Here is a 24155-nt window from a genome sequence, read left to right on the forward strand (position 1 = left end):
GTTGCCCTGAAAAGTAATTTTAATTCAACTTCTTAACTTCTTAGGCTTATTGTAAGGTTTCCATTTGACTGTTTTAATCTTCTTAGAACTTTGTTCTTCGATATTTAGGTGAATTAGGTGCCACTACGGTGCACTAGTGAAAGCATTCCATGACTTTTAAAATTTTTATTTAATTATTTATTTTTTTAAAGATTTTATATTTATTTTTTATTTTTTTAAAGATTTTATTTATTTATTTGACAGAGAGAGATAGTGAGAGCAGGAACACAAGCAGGGGGAGTGGGGGGGGGGGGAGAGGGAGAAGCAGGCTTCCCGCCAAGCAGGGAGCTGATGCGGGGCTCGATCCCAGGACCCTGCGATCATGACCTGAGCCGAAGGCAGACGCTTAACGACTGAGCCACCCAGGCGCCCCAAGATTTTATTTTTAAGTCATCTCTACACCCAACCTGGGGCTTGAACTCACAACCTGGAGATCAAGAGTCACATGCTGCAGTGACTGAACCAGCCAGGTGCCCCTCCATGATTGTTTTTAATAATACATGTGAAAATTTCACTTTGGATTGCTTTAGTTTCTTTGACTTGCTTAAAATGTCCTAACCCATGTAGACTGGATAAAATCCTGGCAGGAAGGACAGTAATTCATAAAAAATAAATATAAGCTCCTAATAGCCAAAGCTGGAAAATTAGTCAATTGTGTCTACATAAGATGTAGGACAAACTCATCATCTTTGATGTATGTCTGTATATATGGTTATGCACAAGAAATGAGGGCCTTATCTCCAGGATGTCACTCAACATCTTCATATTTTCCAGAGAGCACCCTACATATTGTTACTGAAAGAGACACCTCAACTAGGTATAGGGCTCCTTGCATGGAAGAAAGGAAAAGTTGGGATGCCCCAAGCCACTGACAAATAACCAAACAGTATTTGGGTTAACTGACTGGCAGTTTTTTTGGTCTGCAGGAATCATCAACAGCACCTTACAAAATGCAGCCCAGTGAGTAGCATCTCTTTCTTGGGTTTGGGTTTGTTTCTCAGGTGGGAGACAGAGGCTTTCCAGCTCACCTGTGGCTCAAGGATGCTGGATTTTCTCAGAAAACGTTCTCTTGTAGGCACAGCTGCGTTGTAGCACTCCAAATGCTTTGGACCATGGCAACAGGAAGAAAGATGCAATATGTAGCTCATCCACAAATAAAGAAAATGTGAGTGGTAAACAGAAACCTAGATACATTAGCACTTTTCTTCCTGTGAGGGCAACTCATCAGTATCATTACGAGACCTAGAACCCTTATGCCTCAGTGTGCAGACAAGCAAACTGCATCACTCTAGGCAAAAATTCTTTTTTTTAAGATTTTATTTATTTATTTGAGAGAGAGAGAGAGAATGAACAGGGGGGAAGGACAGAGAGGGAGGGAGAAGCAGACTCCCCACTGAGCAGGGAGCCCTGTGACCTGAGCTGAAGGCAGAGGCTTAACCAACTGAGCCACGCAGGCGCCCCTAGGCAAAAAAAATTCTTTATGGTTTGCTTTTTTTTCTTTAAGGTTTGACCCTAGAACAGAAACCTAGCTCCAAGTCTTCCACTGCAGGTCGTCATTATTACCCATGTTCAGTTGATTCGTTTAAGGACAAAAAATTTGTTACTGTAGTTTGGGAATTTAGAACTATTTTTTTTTTAAAACAGATAAAGGTAATGTACATAAGTTGTTAACATACTCTTTGCATGGCTTCATGTATGGGTCTACTTTATTTCTTATTTCTCCCTTAGTCCAGCTTCTTAGAATTCTGAGAAAGCCATGGGCCTTTTTCTCTGAGCCTCAGGCCCTCCATCAGTTTTATGTTTTTTTGTTTGTTTAAAGTATTTTAGAGAGAGAAAGAGAAAGGGTGGGGAAGGGGCAGAGGGAAAGGGAGAGAATCCCCAAGCAGACTCCCTGCTGAGTGCAGAGCCTGAGGCAGGGCTCAGTCCCACGACCTTGAGATCCTGACCTGAGCCGAAACCAAGAGTCATATGCTTATGGACTGAGCCACCCAGGCGCCCCCCTCCATCAGTTCTGAGTTGAACTGGGCTCCTTAGAGCCACCTAATCACTAAGATAATTATCTAAATAACCCCTTCAACTAATTCTCTTTTCTAGCCATCTTTTTCTATTTCCTGCTTCCCTTCCTTTCCCCCAGGTCAGTATTTATAAAAGATAGCTCCTGTTCTTTTCTCACACTGACTAAGTTATACCCATGTTTTTGGCTGTTCTAATCAGCTCTTTCTTGATTTGATACTGTCCTTCTGATAACTTCTTTTTTTCCTTCTGATAACTTTTTAAAAATCTCACCATCCCCTCCCCACTCAGGCTCCCCTCTTCCTCCCTTCCTTTACTTGTGATTGTAAAATTAGTATCCTCCAAAGCAAATCTATATATCATACGTCAAATTCAAACCATAATTTGTATCATCAGGATATAGGATCAACCTTGATTACACTTAATGTGTTTTGTGAGGGTTATTCATGGCTTCATCTGATGAAATGTGTTTGGCAGGGCTTGCTGATGCTTGTCTTCCTCCAGCCAATGTAGTTTTTCTTATGCAGGAGAACAACACTTTGAAGTCCTTGGAGTGGTGGGTACCCAGGACCCTGAAGTTTCGAAAGAGACCAGGGGGGCCTTACATGTCTCCCCTTTCTCTACTGGTGAGTCACCAAGCATCCTCATCAAGGGTCTGCTGAGGCGTTGTGGATTATAGGGTGGCAGATCTGCATTTACAACCCTTTGAATTTTTCTAAGCAGGCTTGGGTGAGAAAAGGGGTTGGAGAAGTAACTCCAGAAAAGGGAGGAGACACGTCCCCTGATCTTTTTATTTGTTTAAATTTAAGGAGGAAAAAAAATTCTTAGGCATTTAAAATTTTTCTGTTTTATTCTTTATTCTTTATGTGTCTCCTCCCAATTTTTAAAAGTACTATGTGCCCATTGTGAAAATGGTTTTAAAATATAGGAATATAGGAATATAAAAAAGGAGATAGCTACCTCATAGAGGGAAAACTGCTATTAACATTTTACCTCATTTCTTTACAATCTACTTCCCTATTTTTGGACACTTAGTGGCACCCAGATTTGGCTTTTACAAATAATGCTATTATGTAATTCTTTTTTTTTTTTTTTTCTTTTTTTCTTTTTTTTTTTTTTAAGATTTTATTTATTTATTTGAGAGAGAGAATGAGAGACAGAGAGCACGAGAGGGACAAGGGTCAGAGGGAGAAGCAGACCCCCCGCTGAGCAGGGAGCCCGATGTGGGACTCGATCCCGGGACTCCAGGATCATGACCTGAGCCGAAGGCAGTCGCTTAACCAACTGAGCCACCCAGGCGCCCAAATAATGCTATTATGTAATTCTTGAGCACCAATCTTTACCTATATTTCAAAATATTTTCTTTAGGATTAGTACCAAGAATTATAATTACGAGGTTAAAGTGTATATATATATATATTTTTTAAAGATTTATTTATTTATTTATTTGAGAGAGAATGAGAGACAGAGAGCATGAGAGGGGGGAGGGTCAGAGGGAGAAGCAGACTCCCCGCTGAGCAGGGAGCCCGATGCGGGACTCGATCCCGGGACTCCAGGATCATGACCTGAGCCGAAGGCAGTCGCTTAACCAACTGAGCCACCCAGGCGCCCCTAAAGTGTATATTTTTAAGATTTTTGTTACATATAGTGAGATTCCTTTCCAAAAATGTAGGAATTTACATATTCATGATCAATCTATAGGTCTTTGGATAAATGTTACTGTTTTTTTAACTGCTAATTAGATTGGTAAATGTTTTATTTTATGTTAAAAACAATTAGTAGTGATTTCATGTGAATATTAGCCATATATATTTTACCTAGTAAATGACTGTGTCTTTTGTCCATTTAGCTACTGGAGTCTTAAAGTTACCCAGGCATTCACTTGCTTTTAATAGACAGTGGATTCAAGATAACTCCAGGGATTTAGGGTCTAATCTCAATCCTAGGGAAAAGTCATTTCTATCTCAATCCTAGGGAAAAGTCATTTTAACATAGCCCATCATAAGTAGATTAGGTTGACCATGTTTCAGATTTTTGATTTCTTGGAGAAAGGGAAGACTTGGAGCATGGTAAATTACTGAATAGTTTCCTGTGTGTGTGTGTGTGTGTGTGTGTCTTTTAATGTGGTAAAGTATACATAACATAAAATTTGCCATTTTAACCATTTTTAAGTGTACAACCCAGAGGCATTAAATACATTCACAATGTTGTGCAACCATCACCACTATTCATTTCCGTTTTTTTTTCATCATTTAGAACAGAAGCTCTCTACCCATTAAAAAATAACTCCCCCATTCCTCCCTCCCTCCAGCTCCTGGTAACATCTAGTCTATTTTCTGTCTCTATGAATTTGACTTTTGGACACTTAGTGGTATAACATTCTGTTTATCCATTAATTTGTTGATGGACATTTGGATTGTTTCCACCTCTTTCCATTGCGAATAATGTTACCATGAATATTGGTATACAAATATCTGTTCGAATCCTTGCTTTCAATTCTTTGGAGTATATACCCAGAAATGGAATTGGTGGATTATAAGATAATGCTATATTTAATTTGCGGGGGAACCACTATACTGTTATCCATATCAGCTGCACCATTTTTATTTTTATTTTTTTTAAGATTATTTATTTATTTATTTGTCAGAAACAGAGAGAGAGAGCACAAGTAGGGGTGGCGTCAGGCAGAGGGAGAAGCAAGCTCCCTGCTGAGCAAGGAGCCCAATGCAGGACTTGATCCCAGAACCCTGGGATCATGACCTGAGCCGAAGGCAGACGCTTAACCGACTGAGCCACCCAGACTTCCCTCTGCTGCACCATTTTTAAATCTTTGTTTTTTTTTGGTGTTACACTGTATGAGTGTTTTATGTATTCTGGGTATTAATCCCTCATCAGGTATATAACTTGCCAATATTTTCTCCCATTTTGTACATTGTCTTTTTACTTTCTTGGTGGTATTTTTTGGTGCACAGGAGTTTTTAATTTTGATAAGTCCAATTTGTCCATTTTTTTCTTCTGTTGCCCATGCTTTTGTGTATTATTAATGAGATCATTGCCAAATCCAATATTATGAACTTTTTCCACTGTTCTCTTCTAAGAGTTTTACAGGTTTAGCTTTTATGTTTAGGTCTTTGATTCATTTTGAATTAATTTTTGTATATGGAAGGTAAGGGGTTCTGAATAGTTATTAATATTGTCCATATAATTGACAGGACAATGGAAACTTTTTGGAAAGTGAAATGAAATATCTGGGCAGCCCCATTACTACACTTCCAAAATTGGATAAAAATCCAGAACTGGAAGATCAAACAGAGGAGATTTCCAATGAATTGATGGAGTTTTCACTGGAAGATCAGGAAGAGCCTAAGGTAAGGTACTGTCTGATATCTTTGCATTTCCCATATTCCTTCATTCTTGAATAAACAATATTGTGCATCTCCTGGATTTTAGCCACTGTGCTAAGTGGTAGGTCTACAGAGATCAAGAAGACATGGTCTCTATACTCCAAGGGCTACCTGACTGATAGGGTATCTGGTAACCATGGGATTCTTACTACTGCTGGGTGAGAAGGTTCCAGTTAGTAGTTTGAGGACATCACTATCAATGTAATTCAGTATAAGTTATGCCCCCAGAGTAATAGTAATGGATGGAACATACCTAGCGTGATTTTTCAGCTATTTTACATTATATCCTCCCTGTGTCCCTGGGAGGCATACCTGAAGCCTGTGGCTTATTAGCCATGTACTGATATGCCAAAGAGAGATTCTGAGGTTTTTGGCATTTCCGAATCAACTTCATTTCTTTGAAACAAATATGTGTAGGAGTGTGTTTTTTAAATTTATTGATTAAATAGGCAAATGTGATATAGTTGAGTCCTTGGATTCTAGTCCTCATTCTCTTATTTAGTGTTATGAACATGAGAAAGACACTTAACCAGTATAAAGCTCATTTCTCATTTATAAAACAGAGAGCATAATAATGAGAAATACTTCCTCAGTAGGATTGTTGTGAATATGATTAAGTATTAAATGCAGTTTATAGTATTCCGCATACTTTATTATTGTTAATAAAAACAAATGTAAGCTGTAACAACATTTGGTAAATATTTGTTGAGACTGATATGCGCCAGGTGCTATACCAGAACTGAGGACAGAGTTGTGATTAAGATGGACAAGATTCCTAACTTTCATGGAGCTCGTATTTATATTTTTTCTAGTCTAGAAGATAGACAGTGTAAGTAAGCAAACCAATACCCAAGATAATGACAGATTGTCAAAAGTGCTATGGATGACAGAGTGGTATGAAAAATGACCTAGAAGTTTAGTAAGGTGCTGCTTTTAACTTTAACTTGAGTAACTGGAGCAGTGCTGACATTACAATGAATTTCAAAAGGAGTAATTCAAAGGGAGTAAGTTTTCTTTTGGATATTTGAGTTAGAGGCGTTAACAGGAAATTTAAGTGGAAATCCTGAATGAGGAGTGGAGCCATCAGGACTGGAAATGTACATTTTGGGACCATCTGCGTAGAAGAGAAAATGAAGGCTCCAAGTTTAAAGGCAGAGAGTAAGAGCTTGTAGAGAAGGAGTGATAGCCCGTGAGGAGACTGATAATGAAGTAGATAGACTCGGAATGACATCATTCAGGAATCAGAAAGGAGAGAGCTAGGACATGAACAGAGAGGTCAGTTTTATATATTTATTAATTTTATAAATTTCTTTATTGTGGTAAAATACAATATACATAAAATTTACCATTTTAACCATTTTTAAAAGTGTATGGTTCAGTGGCATCAAATCAAGTTCATGTTGTTATGATTGTGCTTATCCATCTCTAGAACTTTTTCGTCACCCGAAACAAACTCTTTGAAGAGTTTTATAGTTTTAGCTCTTAAATTTGGGTTTTGAGTTAACTTTGAGTTAATTTTTCCGTGTGGTTTTAGGTAAGGGTCCAGTTTCATTTTTTGCATGTGAATATTCATTTATCCCAGCACCATTTGTTCAAAAGACTGTCTTTTCCTCATTGACTGGTCTTGGCATCCTTATCAAAAATCATTCGACCACCTGGGTAGTTCAGTTGGTTAAGTGTTGGACTCTTGATCGCAGCTCAGGTCTTCATCTTAGGGTCGTGAGTTCAAGCCCCATGTTGGACTCTGTGCAGGGCGTGGAGCCTACTTAAAAAAAAAAAATCACTTGACCATGTACATGAGAATTTATTTCTGGGCTCTATTCTATTCCATGGGTCTGTATGTCTGTCTTTATATCAGTACTATAGTTTTGATTACTATACCTTTGTAGTAAGTCATTTTATACATTTTTTTTTTTCACAAATCATACTTGAATATATTTTCCTTGAAAAAAAATTAAATCGTAACAGCTAAGGCTAACCCTGTCTGATCACCATTCCTAGCCCCTATTGAAGGGTGACTTTGAGATTATGTGGGATTACATGGAAAAGTCAAGAGCGTGGGAGTCCATGGAACATATTGGTCTAGAAAGTAACAGATGGATCCAGACTTCTGTAACTTGGCTCTTTAATGGTATGGGTAAAGTCCTATGATTTCCCTATGCTTCACTTTCTTTCTTTCTTTTTATTTTTTTTTAAGATTTTATTTATTTATTTGTCAGAGAGAGTGAGAGAGCGCACAAGCAGGGGGAGTGGCAGGCAGAGGGAGAAGCAGGCTCCCTGCTGAGCAAGGAGCCCAGTGCCTTACTCAATCCCAGGACCCTGGGATCATGACCTGAGAGGAAGGCAGATGCTTAACTGACTGAGCCACCCAGGCGTCCCACATGCTTCACTTTGTTAATCTACAAAAAAGAAAAGGTTTTGATAACTATTTCATAAGGTTGTTGTGATGATTAAATGACTTAATTGTACATAAGCATTTAGAACAATACTTGCCAATTACTAATGCTTTATTATTATAATGTAGTGTAGTATAAGTGCTTAATTACTGTAGTATAAGGACCAAAATGTGTGGCGTTACAAAGACTGGTAGAGAAGGGATGCTTGATGGCCTTGATGTCCTTAGCAAAGTGGAAGTTGCAGTAATCTGATGACTCAGAGGAGAGTGTTAGGTGACAGTCTTGAAGAGTTTGGAGAAGGTTATAATCAACTTTTGGAAACCACAGAGGAAATTATTAAAAGGCTAATAAGATGACATTCGTAAGGTTTTATGTGATAGATCTGCATGGCATAGTGTGCTATTGTCTAGAAGCAAGATTGGAAACTTTGGAACTCCAGGGATGATTAAGTGAGGGTTGGAGGTTGCCATTGGCAGATGAAAAAGTCATATGGGGTTGAGTTAGCATAGGTGATGGTGAGAGTAGCAGAGAGTGGGACGCCTGGGTGGCTCAGTCGGTTAAGCATCTGCCTTCGGCTCAGGTCGTGATCCCAGGGTCCTGGAATCGAGTCCCGCATTGGGCTCCTTGTTCAGCGGAGAGCCTGCTTCTCCCTCTCCCTCTGCTGCTCCCCCTGCTTGTGCTCTCTCTCTCTGACAAATAAATAAAATCTTAAAAAAAAAGAAAGTAGCCGAAAAGTAGATGATGATGAATCAAAGCCTGGATAAGGAGCCCAATGTCTCACTGGGTAGACTCGGTAAAGTGAGAACAGCAATATGGTTGAAAGTTGCCGAGGAGGAAGTATCTGGTTTAGAAACTTTGGAGAGCTAGGGGTAATTTTAGTTTGAGGATGTGCCAAGTTTGAATTCTTGGTGGTAGAGTAATAGAGGAGGGTTGCAGATTTTTTTTTTTTTTTAAAGATTTTATTTATTTGACAGAGAGACACAGTGAGAGAGGGAACACAAGCAGGGGGAGTGGGAGAGGGAAAGCAGGCTTCCCGCGAAGCAGGGAGCCCGATGCGGGGCTCGATCCCAGGACCCTGGGATCATGACCTGAGCCGAAGGCAGACGCTTAACGACTGAGCCATCCAGGTGCCCAGATTTTTTTTTTTTTCTTCCTTTCTTTTGTCCCTGCTTATTGAGAGGCTAATGTGGAGTGCAGGAGAAGCTTAGTGCAAGTATTTGAGAAGTTATGAAGTCCCTCTCTGAAGGGTTTTCAGTTTTCAGAACCATGGTATGAGTGTGGGGAAAGAAGTAGTCTGGGTTTTAGTGTTTTGAGTAGTGTCTTGGGAGACAAGAGTGGAAAAGAAAAATGAGAGGCAGGTAATAATCAGTTCCGCTTATTGACTACTTGTACTGGGCACTGTGTGCTGAGCTATTTATATCCATCATCGCATTTAATTTTTATGTCAATCCTGAAATAGGAGTATGATGCCCTTTTATTTTCTTTCTTCTCTCCCCTTTTTTTCTTTAGTATTATCCCCTTTTAGGAGGAGAACATCAGACCATGGGATAAAGGCTCTTACTCAAGGTCACAAAGTTAGCTATTGGCAGAGTCAGGATTTGAGCTGAGATCTGCCTGACTCCCGAGCTGGTGTTTTTAGCAGTATCATGGTGTCTTTTTTTTTTTTTTTTTAAGATTTTATTTATTTATTTGACAGAGACAGTGAGAGAGGGAACACAAGTAGGGGGAGTGGGAGAGGGAGAAGCAGGCTTCTGAGCAAGGAGCCCGATGCAGGGCTCGATCCCAGGACTCTGGGATCATGACCTGAGCCGAAGGCAGCCACTTAGCCAACTGAACCACCCAGGCGCCCCATTATCATGGTGTCTTTTGCTGAATATGCTTGGGAGGTAAAAATTGTCCCAGGAACATGTAATAATGACATTTGCTTTTTTTTTTTTTAATATTTTATTTATTTATTAGAGAGAGAGAAAGAGGGAGCAAGCAGGGGGAGGGGCAGAGGGAGAGGGAGAGAGAATCCCAAGCAGACTCTGCACCGAGCTTAGAGCCTGACAAGGGCTCAATCCCAGAACCCCAAGATCATGACCTGAGCCAAAATCAAGAGTTGGATACTTAACTGACTGAGGCACCCAGGCGTCCCAACATTTGCTTTTTGTGTAGGTTTGGTAAGGTTGAATACCCAGAGTTTGAATGGATTGAAGTGTTAGGAAGGATGGTAAATATGTGATCTAGAACACTGCTGTTATGTAAAACTTTCTGAGATGATGGAAATGCTTTATATCTGTCCAATACAGTAACCACTACGTGGCTTTTGAGCACTTAACATGTGGCTAGTGCCACTGAGAAGCTGAAGTTTTAATTTTTTTGAGTTTTAACTAATGCAGATAACCATGTGTCATTGGTTTTACTATAATGGGTAGTCAGATCTAGAACCCTCTATAAAGTATGGTCCCTGGAGCAGCACCATCATTATCAGGTAGGAATTTCTCAGCAGTGCAAATTTCTGGGCCGCATCCCAGACCTTCTGAATCAGAACTGTGAGGGCAGGACCCACGAGTCTGTTTTAACAACCCCTCCAAGTGATTTTGATGCACCCTGCTATATAATGCAATATTAAATCCTATTTTAATGTCATTGGTTTGTGGGAAAAAAGAGAACCAAGATATAATCTGAAAGAGACAAGACGGGTATTGGGAGAATTGACAGTGACCTTCCTGAGACAAACATTTTTGAGGACTCGCTGATGGAGGGTAGATCTGTGGAAAAACAGCAAGTTTAGGGATAGTTAGCATGGGGAAAGGTTGCTAGGCCTTCTGTAGGAAAAAAAAAAAGCAATGTAAAGTGAACATTCAGCGGTGCTCTTAAAAATATATGTTAGTCTTCATATTTCTAAAATGTAGCTGATACAGTTAAGTCTCAACTAGTATTAACTAGTAATTAAATTTAATGTTGATTAAAAAGAAAGATTTTTGTTTTCAATTTTATTGTTGAGAATTTATCTAATGTGTTTAATATCTTTTATGAAACGATAAGTACAGTACAGAGGACCTGATTGAATCTTTCCTTAGTGAAGGTCTTTCATCATCTTAGAAACATCATTCTGAGTTGTATAATATAGACAGTATAGAAGAGTAGGTTTAAAATAGACTGACCCCAGGAAATAATCTGGAAATTTTGTTTGTTCTGGCTGTGAGGGTTTTTTTTGAGGTATTTTTTTGGTGTTTAAAAAATATTAAGTCCCCTTATGTGCTCATTTTAATGCATTGTGACTCTAATAGCATTATTTTCAGTTGAGGGCACACTGTATAAGACTATGCAGAGCAGTAGATTTTAGAATAGAAAAGGAGTAGGGATTTTTGTTACTGGGTTTATCTCTTTGATGCTAAATGGAAATAGATACCTGATAAAGCAAGGAGACTTGTATAACCTTAGTGATTTCCGATGCATTCATTTAAAAAATATTTATTGAGTACCTGTTAAGTGTCAGGCCCTGTGTTAGGCAGTGGTAATACAATGGTGAACAATACAGACTAGGTTTATGACCTCTCGGAGTTCATATTCTTGTCAAGGAGACATCGACAACAACAAACTCAGGTTTGTCAGGTTAATAGATGTTCTAGTTAGAGTTCTTGTTTGCAAATAAAAGAAACCAATTTCTAGTTACCTCAGGCAGAAAAGGGATTTTTCTGGAGGGTATTGAGGAATTCAGAATTACCAGGAAGGCTGGAAAACAAGGTAAGGGCTGGCCAAATGCTGCTGTGGGGTCATTGTGCTTGGGATGTCACCACCTACTGGCTGGATACTCAGTGTCACCATTACTGGCCCCCTACCCCAGAAGGTAATCCAACCTGCTGCTGGACTGTATTGCTCAGGACCATTTGCTACCACCTACTATATTCTCTACTGTGATGCTGCAACCATAAAAAAGACTCAGCCAACCCTGTGCTTTGTGTTATTCTTCGATTTTCAAAGTCCGGTCAGGAATATCTGGTTGATTATAAGAGAATGGAAAAGGGAATATCTGTCCCCCTTTGGCCTCCTTATCAGGAGGCAGGGCTGCCTCCCACTGAATTTGAGATTTTACTAAATCTCCAATTTTAGCCAAATTGCAAATGACTGCCATAAGAGACAAGATAATTTAATTATTGCAAATTGTCTAAGTGTAATGAAGGAAACAAAAAGGGGACTGAGATAAATACTAATAGAAGGGGACCTTTAAATGGGAAAAATAGGGACGCCTGGGTGGCTCAGTCAGTTAAGTGTCTGCCTTCGGCCTAGGTCATGATCCCAGGGTCCTGGGATTGAATAATGCATCGGGCTCCCTGCTCAGTGGGGAGCCTGCTTCTCCTTCTGCCTGCTCTGCCTGCCACTCCCCCTGCTTGTGCTCTCTCTCTCTCTCTCTCTCTGACAAATAAATAAAATCCTTAAAAATAAATAAATAAATGGGAATAAATAGGAAAGGCCTCCTTGAGCAAGAGATATTTAGTTGAGAACAGGTTGATAAACTGTCCCAGTTTGCCTGCCATTGAGGAGGCACCTATGACCTGGACCTTTCAGTGCTAAAACTGGGAAAGTCCCAGACAAACTTGGATGAGTTGGTCATACATGACATGACTAGAGACAAGAGCATTCCATGAGGAGGGAATATTGTAGGTGCAAAGGTCCCAAGGTTGAGTAGATCCTGGTGTGTACAAGGAACTGAGAAGCCATTGTGAGGGAGGGGGAGAGTTGCCTGAGGTGGGACGGAAGAGGCAAGCAGGAGACAGATCATGCAGGACCTTAGGGCTATGGTGAGTGTGTGGATTTTATTCTAAGTGCATTGGGAAGCCGTTAGAAGATATTCAGCAGGGGAATAATAGGACCTCATTTGTTTTATGAAGACCATGCTTGTTGCTGGATAAAGAAAGGATTAGAGAGGATTAAGAGTTCGAAGGTGGGGGTACGTTGGAAGCAGGTTGGAGTAGGATAGGAAGCTCTTGCGTAGTCTCAGGGAGGATTGGTCATAGCCTGGACTAAGGTGGCTACAGAGACAGAAATGGATGAGTTCAGAAGGTATTTTGGATACAGAAGAGACAGGTTGTAAAGGAAGGATAGGATCAAGGATGACTTTAGACATGTTGAATTTGAAGTGTTTTTATTTCAAAGGGAAAACAGAAGCAGTCAGAAGAAAACTACCTTCTTCTCTCACCAAATAGAGCATCCTATCTGCTCTCATACCCATATAACTGCCATTTCTCTTGTTATACTGCATAAGTGTCCCTCCTCCTATCTGAAGCTCCCTCCCCCTCTGCACTTCCTCCTGTTCATTCATTCCTTCATTCAGTAATGCTGGAGATACAGTACTGAACACAACGACGCAGTAAAGTCCGTTCTCTTGTAGAGCTTACATTCTAGTCAGGAGGAAACAGATGAAGAAACAAATACATTTATAATATGACAGTTGGTAAAATACTATGGTAAAAAAGCAGGGTAAAGAGAATAGGGAGTACCTGGATTGGGCTGGTGTAGAGTGGGAATTGATATTTTGGATAGGTTGTATAGATTAGAGAACACCTTGCAGCTGTTTGAACAGACATCTGAAGCAGTGAGGGAGCCAAACAGTCATCAGAAGGGATGAATTTTTCTAGGCAGAAGAAAGATCAAATGCAGTGCTTCTGAAGTGGGGGTGTGCATGGCATGTTCATGGAACAGCAAAAAGGCCAGTGTGGCTGGAGCAGAGTGAGCAGGTGCACAGTGATAGATGAGGCCAGAGAGTAGGTAGCAGAAGGACAGGTCATGTAGGGCCTTGTAAGTCATTGTAAAGGTTTTGCAAAACCCCTGAGTCACATGGAAGCATCTCCTCTTGTCTGCTCCTGGGGTAATCTGCTTTCTTTTTCTCCTTCTTCTGCTCTCAGTTTTCCCCTTTCTCCTAGATTAATACTTCTCCAATTCTTTGGTATCAGGACTCCTTTGCAATCTTAACAATTATTGAGAACACTTTGCCTTGTACCTGATATTTTGGGAAAAGCATCCAGTTTTTCTCCATTGAGTATGATGTTAGTTAGTTATGAGTTTCTTTTTTTTTTTTTTAAGATTTTATTTATTTATTTGAGAGAGAGAAAGAAAGTGAAAGAGCACAAGGGGGAGGAGCAGAGAAGGGAGAGAGAAAGAATCTCAAGGAGATGGGATGCCTGGTTGGCTTAGTCGGTTAGGTGTCTGCCTTTAGCTCGGGTCATGATCCCAGGATTCTGGGATTGAGTCCCACATCGGGCTCCTTGCTCAGCAGGAGAGCCTGCTTCTCCCTCTGCCTGCCACTTCCCCTGCTTGTGCTCTCTTTCTCTGACAAAGAAATAAATAAAAATCATTAAAAAAAAAAAAGAAGAAGAATCTCAAGCAGACTCCATGCTAAGCAGGGAGCCCCACACAATCCTGAGATCATGACCCGAGCCGAAACCAAGAGTCAGATGCTCAACCAACTGAGCCACCCAGGTGCCCCCTCTTTTTTTTTTTTTCCTCTCCAAAGTAGGCTCCACACCCAGCATGGAGCCCAACGCGGGGCTTAAACTCATAACCCTGAGATCAAAACCTGAGCTGAGATAGAGTCAGCTGCTTAACCAACTGAGCCACCCAGGCATCTCTAGTGATGGCTTCCTTGAGATGCTCTTTGTCAGGCTGAAGAAGTTCCCTTCTAGTCTCAGTTTGCTAAGAGATTTTAGCTGGAACAGATAATAGATTTTGTCAAATGCTTTTTCTGCATCTATTGAGATTATCATGTGAGTTTTCTTTTTTTTTAACCTATTAATATGGTCAATTACATTGATCTTAGAATGTTAAAACACCTTTGCATTCCTATGATAACATTAGTTGGTTATGATGTATTTTCCTTTTTATATGTTGTTGGATTTGATTTACTGAAATTTTATTGAGGATTTTTGTATTTCTGTTCATGAGAGATATTGATCTTTAGTGTTTTGTTTTCCTTGTAATGTCTTTCATCATTTGGAAAGAATTCTCTCTTTAAATTTTCTGGAAGAATTTGTGTAGAATTGGTGTGGTTTTTTTGTTTTTTGTTTTTGTTCCTTTAATGTTAGGCCAAATTCACCAGTAAAGCCATCAGGACCTGGGCTTTTCTTTGTGGGAAGTTTTTATTTTTTATTATTTATTTATTTATTTATTTAATTTTTATTTTTTAAAGATTTTATTTATTTATTTGAGAGACAGAATGAGATAGAGAGAGCATGAGAGGGTCAGAGGGAGAAGCAGACTCCCCGCCGAGCAGGGAGCCCGATGCGGGACTCGATCCCGGGACTCCAGGATCATGACCTGAGCCAAGGGAGTCGCTTAACCAACTGAGCCACCCAGGCGCCCCTGTGGGAAGTTTTTAAATTACTAATTCAGTCTCTACTTTTTGTAGGTCTGGTCAGATTTTCTGTTCCCTCTTGAGTCAGTTTCAGTGGTTTTTGTCTTTTCAGGAATTTGCCCATTTAATCTGAGTTTTCTTATTCATTGGTATATAGTTGTTCATAGTATCCCCCATGATCCTTTTTATTTCTGAAAAATTGCTAGTAATGTTCCCTCTTTTATTCCTAATTTTAGTAATTTGAGTCTTCTCTCTTTTTTTCTTGGTTAGTCTAGCTAAAAGTTTATCAATTTTGTTGATCTTTTCAAAGAATCAGGTTTGGTTCTGTTGTTTTCTCTTTTGTTTTTCTGTTCTTTACTTCATTGAGTTTTTGCTGTAATCTTTATTTCCTTGATTCTGCTTGCTTTGGATTTAGTTTCTTTTTTGATGGAATGTTAGGTCATTGTCTTGAGATCGTTCTTTTTTCTGTTATGGCCCTTTACAGCTGTAAATTTTTTTTTCTTTTCTTTTTTTTCAAGATTTTATTTATTTGACAGAGAGAGACACAGTGAAAGAGGGAACACAAGCAGGGGGAGTGGGAGAGGGAGAAGCAGGCTTCCCGCCGAGCAGGGAGCCCGATGTGGGGCTCCATCCCAGGACCCTGGGACCACGACCTGAGTCAAAGGCAGACGCTTAACGACTGAGCCACCCAGGCACCCCTACAGCTGTAAATTTTCACTTAAACACTACTTTAGCTTTATCCTTACATGAATTTTGCTGTGCCGTGTCTTCATTTGTATTCATCCAAAAGTATTTTCCAATTTCCCTTAAGATCTTTGTTGACCCAGTGGTTATTTTGGATTGTGTTGTTTAATTTCCACCTAACCGAATTTTCCAGGTTTTTTTTCTGTTATTAACTTCTGATGAATCCATTGTGGTCAGAGAACATACTTTGTATGATTTCAGTCCTTTAAAATTTATTGAGGCTTGTTTTATGACCTAGTGTGTATGATCTATCCTGGAGAATATTTCATGTGTATTTGAGAAGAATGTACATTCTATTGTTGGGTACAGTGTTCTTTTGATGTCTGTTAGGTCTAGTTGGTTTATGGTATTGCTTCAGTTAGTTTTTGAGCTTTCTAAAAATGGTACCATACCAAATGTGGCCGTTACTGGCCTTGCTATTCTCACCAGGGCCTTTGCATTTGTTGTTCCTTCAGCCTGGAACATTCTTCCCCTAGGCAAAACAGGATTTTTTCTCTCAATTTAGTCTCATTTCTCCACATATGTCATCTTATCAGAACGGCCTTTCCTGACAAGCTTTCCACCCAAATATGTTTCCTATCTTTTCATTCTCCTCTATTTTTTACCTATAGAACATGCCACTACATAAAAGCTCATAGTACATATATTTGTTTCTTCCACTCCCTTATTCACTGCTCTGTCACCTAGTAGGTACTCAGAAATTGTCAGTCAAGTATGTGGATATGGAAATCTGGAAATAAGAGCAGAAGTTTTGGTTGGAAATAAATATTTGAGAGTCATCTGTATAGAGGGAAAATCTGAATTCACAGGTAGAAAAAATCATGTAAGGCAAAAGTGAGGGGATAAAAAAGGGCCAGGACCTAACCCTGATGAATCCAACATCTATTAGAGGTTTGGTAGGTGAGGAGGCCCAACAAAGAAGACTGAGAAGGAGCAACAGAGAGGTAGAATCATCATGGTTCTTTTAGTTAAGGGGTTGCCTGTACTAGCACTAAACTAAACTAGGAGGTGCCATTGAAGCCAAGGAAGAAGGCAGTAGCCAACTCAGTGGAAGCCACTATGAAGTTCAGAAAAATAGATGTCTAAAGAAGTGACTCAGATACGGTGACATGAAGATTGTTGAGAACCTTGACAAGAGCGGTAGTGTGGTACAAACAGATGCAAGTCTACGTGTGTTGAAGAGTGTGTAGGCCATGAGGAAATGGTGATGTCTCCTCAGTTTACAAAACAATGATTATTCATTTAAACCTTTTATAAAATCTGCAGGTAGAACTGAGCTTAGCAAGTTTCCTTTTCTTCTTCCTGGCCTTTTCAATGCTTAAAACTCCCAGATATTGAAAGTGTTGATTGATTCCTTAAAGAAGGAAAGTCTCTAATGGGTAGATGTTGAATGCAATCTAAGCCAGCTGGTCCTGGGTTCCCCCCACCCCAGCTTCTGAGAACTGCGAAACTTGTGACTAGACAAAGCTACAGTATCCTCACTATCGTCATCCCTTCATGACCAAACACGTATGCTCTTTGCAGTAAGTTGCCATTTGTTGTTATATAAATGTTTTGGAAAGAATCTGTCAGAACAGTAGTGGCTGTTTCTGTTTGTTAAAGTAGTTTTCTCCTATCATTTATTTCTGGATTCTTGCCTTTAGACCATATGAAACCCATAAAGATGTTTATCGGCTTCATTATCACCATGATAATAGCTACCAGAAACCTAAAGCATTGATGCAAGAGAACAGAGATTTGAGAAATAGACTCATTCGTATATGGTCAGTTGATAATTAGACCAAGATACAAAGCAATTAAATGGAGAAAACAGTCTTTTCAACAAATTGTGCCGGAGCAATTGAAAATCTATATGAAAAACAAAAACCTCAATCCATACCTTATACCTTATATAGAAATTAGTACAAAATGGATATAATAGACCTGAATATGAATTTTAAAACTATAAAACATCTGAAGAACAAAACATAGGAGAAAATTTCTGTGACCGTGGGTTAGGTAAAGATTTCTTAGATATAATACTAAAAAATGGAAATGTTTTCCTTAGTAGCTAATTCATTCCAGACTCTTTACAATGAGCCCTTAGAGGTACCTGGATGGCTCAGTCAGTTGAGTGTCTGACTCTTGATTTTGGCTCAGGTCGTGATCTCAGGGTCATGAGGTCCAGCCCGGGATTGAGCCCTGCATCCGGCTCCTCACTCAGCAGGGAGTCTGCTTGTGATTCTCTCTCTCCCTTTCCCTCTGACCCTCCCCCTAGCTAAAATAATAAATAAATCTTTTAAAAAATAATAAAATAAAATAGAATGAGCCCTTAGCTTAGTAATTTGGTGTGTTCTAGAGCAGCTCTTTTGGTTAAGAGACACAAAGTTTGCACTAAGGCCATCAAATTTGAAATTCTGATCTGGCTTCTTCCTGCCTTCTTCTTAGGGCAAAATTGAAGTTATATGAGGGGAAGTCTGTCAAGAAGTCTGGCTAGCCTGTTCCTCAATCTTTCACCGCATCTCCTCTGCCACTGTAACTTTGGTTCATCCATGCATTCATCCCTGGCGTCATGGCCTTGACCGTATCTTTTAGCTTTTCCTTTTAAGTTTTGGCTTCTGTTGCTGCCTAATTATTTTGCCATTTTCTAAGTTAGATTCCCAGGAGAGAGAACTTAATTGGCCCAGATTATTTTTACATGTTCTAGTCTACTAAATGGATATGTCGAAACAGCACTCTGGGCTAGTCAGTGGCTCTGGGTAGGGTTGTGAGGACATAGGGAGTCGACTGGCAGGGATCCAAGGGGACAGGTAGGTGTAAAATATTGTTATGTAAAATGTGAACTGTACCGGGTCGCCTGGGTGGCTCAGTTGTTAAGCGTCTGCCTTCGGCTCAGGTCATGATCCCAGGGTCCTGGGATCGAGCCCTGCATCGGGCTCCCTGCTTGGCGGGAAGCCTGCCTCTCCCTCTTCCACTCGCCCTGCTTGTGGTCTCTCTCTCTGTCAAATAAATAAATAAAATCTTTAAAAAAAAAAAATGTGAACTGTACCTTCAGCTGGTACCAGGAACAATGGAGTTTCCCTTAGATGGGACCACAGATGTGACAAACACTGTAATAGATATAGTTATTATAAAGTAAAATATTGATGTTTTTATTTTATTCTCCCAGAAACCATTGACCATCTACTTGTTTTCTAGTTAGGCTCTCTTATTATCTAGCCCCCCTTCTAAATCAATCCATAGTAGTTAGCGAGGTGAGTGTATAAAGTAAGAACTTCTGCCTTTCGTGTAGGACAGAGGTAGAAGGTATCTGGGAATAGAGGATAAGACTCTTGGATTAGTTGAAGGGTCTCTGACTGGCTCAGTCAATAGAGCATGGGACTCTTGATCTTGGGGTCATGAGTTCAAGCTCCAAGTTGGATATAGAGATAACTAAAATTAAAATTAAAAAAAGAATCTTAGATTAGTTGAAAGTTGTTATCAGAGGTCGTTTACTATATCTCCCTGCCTCTGGTTATAACACTCAAATCATGGCTTTCAGGGAGACAGTAGTCCATCTTCTTGCACTTTAGTCTGAGTTCGTATCTTCCAAGGCCAGTTCTTCATGGTATTTAATCCATTTTTTCCTGATGGGCTTCATAATATCAATCCTATAATGGTCATCCTGATACTAGATTCTGGTGTTCCCTTTTCCCTTGCATGATGCTTATTTTGCTATTTTTCTTTCCCATTAACAACCCGCTTTATAAGAAAGCTGAGTTACTTTTTTTCTTCCCTCAAAGAAACTACTACCCCAAAAAAGTGACACATACTCTTGCTGCTTAGTATTTTTTTACGTAGGCTGACCTTTTTGGTTTGTCATCTTCAATTTTGCTGGGGTCCTTAAATCTTGATTGTCAGAGTCTTAGGATCCCATAGAGAAACTGTGGAATTAGGTTTGTTTGGTTTTCACTTGACTGGAGGAACTGAGCTTGCATTTGCTTTCTCCTACAAGAATTGGTACATATAAGATGGTCAGGTGGTGAATTTGGTCTGGCTAGATTTAATACATCTTGGGGAGATGGAACAGCATGCACTCTGAGGAGAAAGATTTTAATGAGGAGGGAAGAGTGGTTGCTTACCTAGGGTTTTGCCTTTCAAACTTGATTGTTGCTAGAAATCACTGGTGCAGCTTGCTAAAATGCAGATTTTAAATCAATAGGTCTGGGGTGAGGCTCAACATCTAGGATTCTTCATTTCCAACAAGTTTGCAGGAGATGTTCGTGCTGCTGGCCTGCAGACACACTTAGAAGAATAAGAACATATGGGGTTGATATTCCCATACAGGCATCTCTGAATAGAAGCTCCTTGTATCGCTCTCCTTCATTGCCAGAGAATTTGAACAGGCCAAGACTGAAGCAGGTGGTAAAATTCAAGGACAACCCAGTACCAAATAAAGAAAAAAAGTATTGTTCTAGCCACAAAGAGCTCGGGAAGGTAAGAACTTTTTAAGATGAGAGTCTTTTTAATCCTCTATCTCATTGTGTTCTCTGCTTTTTTGGTATGAGGATTGCTTTAGGATATCTTGTCTTCTTTCTCATTACTTTTACTTTTATCTCCTTGTTCTTTATGTCTTTCTTGTCTTTTTTACATCTGTACCCATATATAAAATATTTAACAATAAATATCTGTTCTGTTATATTACACTTTTGGAAATGATGTTGGCATACTGTCTTCCCAACCTTCTTTTATAAGATTTGAGAAGACACCAGGAAACTGGGAATGGTAAGGATATTTACAGCTGTTTTACCTGCATTCTGACAGAAACAGCATCATGGAGCACACTGGTTTGGTGGGAGGCAACTTTTGAAAAATTTAGCTGTCATTCCCTACCCCTCCTTTAAAAAAATATCTGAATACTCTTTTATAAAATCAGCATATGGTAGTATAGAATTTATACATAAACAAAAGAAGCTAATGTGAAATGCCCATAATCACATAGGCCAGAGATAATTATTGTCAACACTTGGTATTTGTTTTTCTAGACTCTTTGATGCAGGCTTTTTTCTTTTATTAAAGTGATATTACAAAGTATGAGTTTTCTCACTTTCTTAAGGATATCATGAACTTATTTTCATGTCAATGAAATTAATCTACAACCTAACTTTTTATTGCATAATAGTAATCTATAATGTGAAATATGATTTGTTTAACCAAGACTGTTATTTATTAGTAATCTTTCTCTACTATAAACTTGCTGGGATATTCATTTTTACAGCCAAATCTTTGTGCATTTTTTTTTCCCAAAGGGTGTGCGTATTTTTAATAAGTCTCCACTCCTTCCTCTCCTGGTTTTTAAACCTTTAACGTGAAAATTGGCGGTGGGGGGCATCTTGTCATCCTCAGGGCTTAGGTCTAAAGAAGACAGTCTCTCTCTGTGACATTAATATCACTCAGATGCTGGAGGAAGATTCTAACCAGGGCTCTCTGATTGGTGATTTCTCCAAGGTGAGTTTGGTTATATTCATCTTATATTCCATTGAGTCATTTTGGATCTGAGTCTTTTCTTTGCTTGAAGAGGACACTAGGTATAATTATGCATCCTCACCAAGGACTATTTGATAAACTGAAGATGCTATGGTGGTGGATTTAGACCCTAAGCCTTTCCAGTGAGAAAGTATTTCTTATTCATTCTGGGAAAATGCAGAGCACTGGGGAAGGTATGAGGCTTTTTACTTTTTTCTTTTTAAATTAAAATTATGTAAATAATACTTGGTCATCACAGAAAAAGTAGAAAATGAAATATACCTCAAGTCTTTTAAAAATATTATTGCTTTTAACATCTTGGTACATATTCCTCCAGACTTTTTTCTATGTATTTTCACAAACACACATGCATATACCCAAATACATTTTTTTGTTCTTTCACAAAAAATGGTTTATACTGTTTTGTGATCCACTGTTTTTTCCCCCATCATTTAATGTATCAGGAACATCTTTTCATGTCAATAAACAGTTCTGCTTCGCCATTTCATAATTTTGAATAGTATAGTATTTCATTTTTTTGGCTGCCCATAATTTTTTTAAAAAATTTTTTACATTTTTTATTTTTAAATAATCTCCACACCCATTCTGGGGCTTGAACTCACAACCCCACAATCAGGAGTTGCATGCTGTACCGACTGAGCCAGCCAGGCACCCCTGCACATAATTTCTTGTAGGATATTTACGTTTACAATTTTTCCTTATGAACAATACCAAGATGGGCATATTTGCAGCTAAATCTAAAACTTTGTGTGAGTCCTTAATTCATTCCTTAGAATCACTTCTTAGAAATGGAATTGCTGCATATGTGCATTATAGAGACCATTGATTCTTTTGAAGGCATCTGGGGTTTTATTTTTTATTTTTAATTTATTATTTTTTTGAGAGAGAGAGAGCAGGGGGCGGGGTGGTGGCAGAGGGAGAGGGAGAGAGAGAATCTTAAGCAGGCTCCACGCCCAGTGCGGAGCCCATCACGGGGCTCAATCTCACAACCCTGAGATCATGACCTGAGCTGAAATCAAGAGTCAAAAACTCAACCCAGGCACGCCCCACATGGGGTTTTAAAGGTCATTTGGAAAGAAGGACAACATATAGGTCTTTGATCTCAAATTGGGGTGTAGAAAACTTGCTGTTATTTCAGTTCTTGGGTATTTCTAGGTATGTGTGCTGCCAACCGTGTCAGGGAGACACCAGGATCTGAAGTACGTCAACCCAGAAACAGTAAGCAGATTTCTGGAGATGGTACCTGGTTACATAAGCTACCATCTGTTCTGTTCTGTCCCTAAAATCCCCACTTCCATTGTATTTCACTGTGTCCACTCACATAGGCTCCTCATTCAACTGAAGCTGTGTTAAAGAACTCCCATTTATCCCATTCTTTTGCCTTTGTTTTTAATTAAACAAATGATAGATCATTGTTATGGAAGAAAGAAAGCAAGGAAAGAAGGGATACCATCTTGTGATATTTGGGCCATAATAAAATAAAATCTTTTTATTAAAGATTTTATTTATTTGACAGAGAGAGAGATAGCGAGAGCAGGAACACAAGCAGGGAGAGTGGGAGAGGGAGAAGCAGGCTTCCTGCCAAGCAGGGAGCCCGATGTGGGACTCGATCCCAGGACCCTGGGATCATGACCTGAGCTGAAGGCAGATGCTTAACGACTGAGCCACCCAGGCGCCCCTTTATTTTTGAATATTTAAGTTATTTGTAACTTTTTAAATTATTGGATAACTTAAGCTAACTAATATTTAAGTTATTTGATAACCTAAAATAATGGCTAACATGAATATTATTGTGCCACATCTTTGCGTACTTTTCTGTTCACTAAAGATGTTGGGAAAGAAATTGCTGAGTCAAAGTATAATTACACTTACATTACAAAGTTCGCCCCAGAAAGGTTGAATCAATGTATACTCCTACAAGTAGCTTAAGGATATCAACCCTTTCCTTCCATATCCTTTTCTGAAAGACTTGCTTTCTTCCTTTATGATGGAACCATTTCCCATTTCTTCTTGCAAAGTCTGAATCACTTGCTGCTACCTGTACTACTACAGAAGTCCTTGGGTGTCTTCTGAGAGGCTGATTGCAGCCATGCCTGCCTCCAGATGAGTGCCTTGAATATGCTTTTCCCTGGTGTCTTGGCAATACCAGCTATTTTGGTGCTCCAAAAAGACCATTTCATATTTTATCCTCTTGAATGAGCAGTAGGGATGAATCATTGCCCCATTTCAAGTATAGGGGACCTTTGGAGACTGGGCATACAGTGGAATCCTGGGTGACTAAAGGGAGTGCAAATCAGGAATTATGTGATTGACTTTTGTCTCCCAGAGTGATAAGGAACATTTCTGTGTAGGTGGCTGCCTTACTGTCAGGGAAGTTCCAGAGTCTGATTGAGAAGTTTTATATCATCGATTGCCGCTATCCATATGAGTACCTGGGAGGACACATCCAGGTGAGGTTACATTGGGGACATTAGTGGGGAGGGGCTGGAGATAGCTCTTTAATGAGAAGAGTGTGTGGACAAAAGTCCTATGAACTCCAGAACCAAGGCAGAGGTTCTACTTTTGGAGAACATCAAGGCTGCAAGTCCTCATTCCTGTTCTAATTCTGTATACCTTGGGCAATTTATTTTCCCTTTCCCTCCTAGACCAATCTCCCTTTATTCTGTTGGAGCCAAGGGCTCCTACTTGGAAATAAAATATTAATCCAAAGACTGAGAA

General features: G+C 39.5%; 1 protein-coding gene across 1 annotated transcript in view; it reads left to right on the top strand.

Annotated features, from left to right (window-relative positions):
• CDC25C (cell division cycle 25C) overlaps nt 1-24155 on the top strand; it is a 35315-nt gene that overhangs the window by 8435 nt on the left and 2725 nt on the right. Inside the window, exons 7-14 of the mRNA XM_078067465.1 lie at nt 966-999; nt 1115-1204; nt 2580-2678; nt 5265-5420; nt 20238-20387; nt 21297-21398; nt 22593-22655; nt 23789-23887. Of these exons, the coding sequence (XP_077923591.1) occupies nt 966-999; nt 1115-1204; nt 2580-2678; nt 5265-5420; nt 20238-20387; nt 21297-21398; nt 22593-22655; nt 23789-23887 (793 nt within the window). The remainder of the gene's footprint in view (nt 1-965; nt 1000-1114; nt 1205-2579; nt 2679-5264; nt 5421-20237; nt 20388-21296; nt 21399-22592; nt 22656-23788; nt 23888-24155) is intronic.

Source organism: Halichoerus grypus, chromosome 2, assembly GCF_964656455.1.
Source record: "Halichoerus grypus chromosome 2, mHalGry1.hap1.1, whole genome shotgun sequence".
NCBI lineage: Eukaryota > Metazoa > Chordata > Mammalia > Carnivora > Phocidae > Halichoerus > Halichoerus grypus.